Below are 7,123 nucleotides of genomic sequence, written 5' to 3'. Positions count from 1 at the left end.
ATCTACTAAAGTGTTAGCCATCATCTTAAAAGGTCAATCTTATTAAGAAGAGTAGTCCAAAACCTTATAAGTTGATCTATATTCACATCTTTATTCGATGTGGCTATATCTCTTCCTTCAACGGCAACATCGACCCCGCAACACACACTAAAACGCTACAAATGACCTTTTGCAGCATTTTTTGACCACTACAAAAGCTCTTTTTTGGTGTAATGTTTGTATTATATATAGAAATAATTAAATATCTTGAAATCATCCAACTTTTATAATTATCCTTTGATATAGTGAATTTTTCCTTCTCAGTCAGCGGTTTTTTCCTTCTTGAATTTGCACATAAATTTTGTGTTTTTTGTTCGTATATTTTCATGTTGCCAAGGGGATTTGGAGTTCATTAACGCTGTAACTATTCACTGACATACATTTCCAAATAGTAATTGTATTGCAGCTGAAGGCATTGACTTTAGTCTATCGTGAAATATTTTCATTTTCTACTACCTAGATTTTTTGTTGATATTTTCTATTTTGCTATACCCCCTGACTTTACCTGCTTTTTTAAGCTCAAAAGAGAAAGTTGGGTGTATTGGCTGATGAAGAATTGAAAAACGAGAGTTATGTTAAAGAAGAGAGAATCAGAACAAAACCCACTTGATTGGCGAAGGAACACCTATGATAGTAAATTGGAATTCCATAACCCCCTTGGCTTTTCTCTACTCTCTTCATTTTCTAACATTTCCTAAATTTAATGTAGACCATTCGAAGAGAGCCTTTTGTGTGGAGTTGGTCAAAGCTTAAAGCTTCTGGTGTCATTTTGGAATTGCTAGATGTTTGAGATCCCCTTGGTAGACGCTTTGTTGACATAAAAAATGGTCATGAAAGCGGGACTGCTTCTCAATAAAATTAATCCTATTATTTAAGGTAAATATTTTTGATAGCTGAATTGAACCTAATAAAATGTTTTTGGTGGAGATGAAATCTTATTAATTTAAGGAGTATTTTGTTCAGAATAGTGCACATGTTTATTATGTTTTCTTCCTTTTTTTATTTTGGATGCTCTTCTATGTACAATTGGAATTTTAGATGTGAATTGTTAGAAAAGAAATGGGAAATCACCTTAATACTCATTTTTACATCTTATATCGTGTACCAAGAGAAGCTTCTGAGAAGTGGCTCAAAGTATCTTAGAGGGGAATTACCCACAGTTGCTTTAAGTGCGGCACCTAGGAGCACAAATCTAACCTCGGGTGGAAATCCAGTTTGAAGGCTGGAAGGAAAATAAAAATTCAAAAGGCAAAACAATATTATCCAAGCAAGTGATTGCCATGGAGCTAACATTCTTATAAAGTTACTAAAGAACTACTGAAGAAGCCATGAGTTTAGGGTTTTTCCCTTTTTTTTTTTTCCCCCCTGCTGTAATAAACATGTTAAATTGTTGGACTGTTCTGGGGACGTGATGCTTAAATATGTTGAGAATGATGCATCTGTTAATCTTTGAAATTGCAAGAAAATTGAAAAATTAAATGATCCAATTAGTCCTAGTAAATTAAATTGCTGTCTTTACTCATGATAATCTCTTTATCATTATTAGATAAATAGCAAATTTGTCCATTTTACAACCCGTGCAATTAAGGAAATACTCAAACGATGCCTTGGTGTTCTCAAACCCATAGCCTTAGTATTTACAACTACCATTGGTTGAGATATGGGGGCAAAGTTGGATCCGATGTTGTGCAATTACTTGCTCAGAATTGAAAATAGAATGGAGCAAGAGCATACTTTGCAAGTGCATTAAATTTTCAAATAGTATAATCTTGCCATTTGATGATGAAATCACATCTTTAAAATAATTGATACATCATGTTTTTACAGAAATGAAAGCATATGCTAATAATTTACATGCCATATAAAGTCGAGTCATTCTTATGCCTAGAAAAGAATGTGTTAGTCATATTAACAAAATTTTACCTGATCAGATTTCTGGTGAAATTTTTACGTACCATAATTTTGATGAAGACAGTGACAAATCAAAGTAAATCTTGTAGGAAGATTTCTCGAATATTTTGACGTGAAATGTTATTATGCTGTATTTACGATTAATCCATTCAAATTTTCTATAAGACAAAGATTTGAACGCATTAGACAAGTAGATTATGATTGCACTAATAATTATTATTCTCTCTAACTTCTCTCAACATATCTTTGCCTTCTGTTTTATTTTTTGAAGAACAGTTCGAAAGTAAGTTTTGTCTGGAACGTGTTTGAAGTTTTCTTTATTTCTTCGTACTCTTGAGATGTTTCATAACTATATTTTATGGTTGAAATCATATGAAAATTTGAGTCTTCAAATTAAGTTAATTTTGCTTACCTCATTCAACGAACATATCTTCTGTCAATTCTTAACATTCAGCATGCTAACATTACTTTAAAAATAACATAATTTTTGTATTGCATGGAGAAAAGAGTAATGATAAATAAAATAGCCTAGTTAACCCCACCAATAAAATGATGTCGTTCCTTGCTGTTATTTTAAAATAAGATCACATTTCAAACTATTTGATTGATTTCCACTTCTAATTGAACTTGTCCAAAAAAATCAAAAAGAGAGTACATATTTTATAGTAATTTAATGATATGGTATATAATAAATAAGGATGACAAAAAATTTTTGTCAAACCCAATACTCGTGGCCTCACCCTAAAAGGAGCGAAAATTACCCGCTTAATTGGGTATTTGGGTCAGGATAACAAAGATCCTCCGTCCTACGTCGTTTAACTTTTTTTTTTTTTTTTAAGAATTCAATATTTTAAATGGAAAATTTCACGAAATTTCATTAGTTTTAATAGAATATGGCAACTAAGGCTATTGAAGGAATATGACAAACAATAAAAATTTAATTTTACTAAATATATTTGAATAATTTAATTTTTAAAAATAAACAAATTAAATAAAAATTTTAATAAATATATTATTGTCTGAATTTAATGAATGAGGACAATAAAATGGATTATCAAAAATAAAAACTAAAAAAAAAAATTAAACAGGTACTAAATGGGGGCAAGGGCCCCGTTCCGCCCTACTTTAAATGGGTAATGGGACGGCAAATTACTCAATAGGGCGGGGGATGGGGGAGGTTGCGCAAGTTTCGACTTGTTCCGTTGCCATCCCTAATAAGGAAGAAGATTTTCGTGAAAAAAGTGTGATCGATGTCAAAAAAAATAATTTCTAAAATTGTCTATTTTTAGAGAAGTTTGTGTCTACTTTGAGTGGAAAAAGACAAATAAGCAAAACTCAACCCAATTTTTTGACTTTTTCGGCCAAATTTTATCATTTAGAGCTCCAAAAAAGTATTTTTCGTTTTTATGGATAATTTGATAATGGCGATTTTTAATTCAATGCTAAATATTAGGTACTTTAATTTTCATCATTATCTAGTACTTAGTTTTTATCCAGATTTTAGTTTTTATTTTAAATATGAGTTGTGATAGTTGAATTTGATAATAATAAAAATTTTGGAAATTTTATATCAATATCATCTTTTTCTTGTTAGCAAATCAATAATTTTGAATTTTCATTTAAAATTTTATTCGTTCTTATAAGTTTTCATTACGTTTCATCTTTCAACAGCATACTCCATCAATTTTTATCAAGATATACTAGAACTCTAATTTTTATCTAAATCTCACACACACACACACAAAGATATATATATATATATATATATATATATATATATATGTATCAAATCTGCAATAGAATTTCTAACATCATAAAATTCTGCTCCTTTTGCATTCTATCCACCTTTACAGCAAATTCCCCTTTAAAGTATGATTCTTCCAATCTCGAAATCTGACCATAATTCCCACGTGTGCAACCATCCATGGAACTCTACTTCTCAGCAGTCTGGCCTACAGATGGAATACGTCAAAATAATAATTATAATTATAATAAGGGAAATATATTAAAATATAAAAGTGATTTTAATCCCGCAATGTAGGGACTCATTATAAAATTCAGTCAAAATAGGTGAAATTAATTCAGTAAAAAAAAAAAAAAAACTGACAAAATGAACATATTCTATTGGAGGGTGTGACGACACGCCATTAAGTGCAGTGTACAAATGTCGGATTCCCTGAGGTGAGGTAAAATGTAGGTGGAAGCACTGGGGTGGTAGGAGCCCATTGCATAACCCAAGAACACTATAGATACAAAATCTAACGTCCCCGACCACCAGCACCATCGCCCTCGTCGCACTTACGCGCCACCGCAACCGCCGCAGATAATGGGTGCTGCAGAACCTGTAAGTAAACCACTTTCACCCCACCTGCTTAATTTTTTCATAATTAGTTATTCTTGGACTTTTGCTTATTTATGTTGTTTTCTTGTATAGGTGGTGCACATAGAAAATGAAGAAGAATCAGTGCGTGAAGAAGAAATGGAGGAAAAAGGGAAAAAGGAAGATGAATTGAAGGATTTGGAGAAAGGTGAGATGAGTATTCATAAATCAGAAGTTCAAAATCAGGCTCCAGAAGAAGTTCACATGTCGAGAATGCAAAGATTGAGCAATTCAAATCCTTTAAGACTTGTAATGAATAATGCAACAAGATTTGCTTCTCCTTCGCATCAGCCCCCTCGCTCTTCTCAGCCACCTTCTCAGCCGCCTCAGCCTTCTCCTCCTCCTCCTCTGCAGCAGCCTCGCTCTACGCCTACCCCCACAAGTAAGATTTTATATCGCACACTTACACAGAAGCGGTTATAGTAAATTTGGGGCATTAGTCAAAAGAAATTATATCTAAATACGGGACCTTTAATCCACATTAAGCCTAGAACTTGAGCTGCCTCTGCATTTCTTACATAGTTTTTCTTGAATTTTAGTTGGAGATATTTTCTTGGAAACTTTTGCTTTTTTTTTTTCTTTTTTTTTTGAACAGGAATCAGTGATAACTCTGAATTCAAGATCGTACACAAACAAGTTTTCCCTGTTTTTGTTCCTTGTGCATATGGTTCTGGCTTTTGGATTGGTGTGTTTTATGATAGTTAAAGGAGTGCAAGGCCTAGTAGAAGAAGGTAAGTCCCAAAGAGAAGAGAAGAGGGTGTTGAAGTATTTTTTGCCACAAGTTGAGGCTGCCTCTTTTCTTAGCATGACACTGGCATTTGTATGGCAAAAGGCAGTTAGATTATGGCCTAATATTATGGTGCTTTTCATAATTTGGAGTTCTTTCATCTTGACTTTATCGGCCGGGATTCTTTTAATTTGGTTCCAAAGGCCAGCAACAGATGGAGTTGGAGCTCTTTTTATTGTGTTTGCCATTGGTAATGGATTATATGCGTGTTGGGTTACACAAAGAACTGGTTTTTGCTCCAAGATTTTTATGAAGGCACTTGAACCCGTATCCAAATTTCCTGATCTAAATCTTCCTACTTATTGGATGCTCGGTGCTGGATTTTGTTGGATGTCATTTTGGGTATTAGCTGTGATTGGATCACTGAATTTCTACGTACCACCATTGATTATAATTGCATTGATATTGAGCTTGGCTTGGACTGCTGAGGTTATGAGGAATGTGGCTAATTTAACAGTTAGCAGAGTAATTTCTCTTTATTATCTCAGAGGTATGCAATCTAATACCCAGTTTTGCTTCCGAAGGGCCTTGTCAAAGAATCTGGGGAGTGCTTGTCTTGGTTCCCTTTTTGTGCCTGCAATTGAAGCTTTGAGAATCTTGGCACGTGGGTTGAATTTGCTTGAGGGCGAAGATGAGTTCATGTTTTCTTGTGCGCATTGCTGTCTCAGGGTCATGGAATCAATCTTTCGACGAGGAAATGGCTGGGCTTACGTTCAAGTAATCTTGCATTCTTGCTTATCTAAGTTAAAAAATTCTTTCCATTTACATGTAGATCTTCTGGATTAAAAGTCTTAAAGAAAAAGGCACTCTGGAAATTGTCTTCTGGGGCTAGTGCTGGTGACTTGGATACCTTGGACAGTGTGCTAGATGGCATTTATGGTGGCGTCAACCTGAATCTGCCTTCATCTCAATTAGATATTAAATCTCTAAGTCTAAATATAAAGTAACTTATGATCAAAGTAATCTTGAAACAGAATACTGATAAGTGTGTTTTTACACACTTATTTGGTTTACAAATATGACTTAAACATGGATAAAATGGTTGAATTGTGACTTAATCCAATTAAATTCATGCATTGTAGGTAATTCAATGAAAATTGTGGAATTCAGGAGAAAAGAGCCGAAGAAGGACCAAAACACAACAATTTGATAGTTCGAGGACCAACAGTGCAATTATTGAGAAGTTGAGCTAAATGCAGAACGAGAGTAAAAACATGCCGAGTATGAGCTCAATGACAAAGCAAAACAAGTGGAGGAAGAAAGAATGGAAGATGGACTAAAATGAAGATAATTGAAAGTTGGAGGACTAAAGTGCAAATACTCAAAAGATGTGCCGAATGAGTGGCATAATATTTGAAAGTGTCGATCATCAATTGGAAGATAAGAGTTGTTGAAAAGATGAAGAAATCGAAGAAAGAAGTCGAGAGAAGCAACAAAGAAGTTCAGGGACCAAATTACACAAACCACATAGATGGCTACTTCTATGCGACCGCATAGTGTAACCTTCTATGCGGTCGCATAGAAGGTTTCAGGGAATTCAATGAGCAAAATAAATGATCTATGCGACCGCATAGATCCCTTCTATGCGGTCGCATAGTGATGTTTTGCAACTTCGGGCGTAGTTTTTCGTTTTTGTTGAAACTCCTTTCCTACTTAATTTGGACGCGATATAAATACCCAAATTCATCATATTAAGAGAAGAAAGACCAGGGAGAAGGGAGAGACCAAAATTGGAGGCAAGAAACTTGATTTTGGATTCAATTTCGCACGGGTTCGAGACGGGATTGAAGATTATACACATGGATTGAAGAAATTCCATACGGGTGTATTTTTATTATCTTTTAATTTCGTTTTTCAATTTCTTGATTTTGTAATGATGATTATAGGCTAGGGTTTTTGTTCATTAGGAATTTGATGAACATTTTGATGATTTAAATTTCCATTATTTCATTAATTCAACAATAGTTTCGATTGGACAAATGTTTGATTTATATGATTTGAATGCT

General features: G+C 33.8%; 1 protein-coding gene across 2 annotated transcripts; it reads left to right on the top strand.

Moving 5' to 3' along the window:
* Positions 1-4,022: 4,022 nt before the first annotated feature.
* LOC111386442 (pinin-like) lies at positions 4,023-6,243 on the top strand. Of its 2 annotated transcripts, XM_023010920.1 has the most exons (4): positions 4,029-4,294; positions 4,385-4,712; positions 4,926-5,834; positions 6,200-6,243. In XM_023010920.1, exons 1-3 carry the CDS (start codon positions 4,277-4,279, stop codon positions 5,033-5,035), a joined length of 456 nt encoding a protein of 151 aa, XP_022866688.1. In that variant the 5' UTR covers positions 4,029-4,276; the 3' UTR covers positions 5,036-5,834; positions 6,200-6,243. The 2 variants fall into 2 exon arrangements, with proteins under 2 accessions (XP_022866680.1, XP_022866688.1); XM_023010912.1 differs by lacking the exon at positions 6,200-6,243 and having other exon boundaries at positions 4,023-4,294; positions 4,926-6,129.
* The last annotated feature ends 880 nt before the right edge of the window (positions 6,244-7,123 follow it).

This window comes from Olea europaea, chromosome 3 (genome assembly GCF_002742605.1).
Source record: "Olea europaea var. sylvestris chromosome 3, O_europaea_v1, whole genome shotgun sequence".
Taxonomy (NCBI): domain Eukaryota; kingdom Viridiplantae; phylum Streptophyta; class Magnoliopsida; order Lamiales; family Oleaceae; genus Olea; species Olea europaea.
Note: the sequence above shows the minus strand (reverse complement) of the source record. Positions and strands in the feature narration are given on the sequence as shown.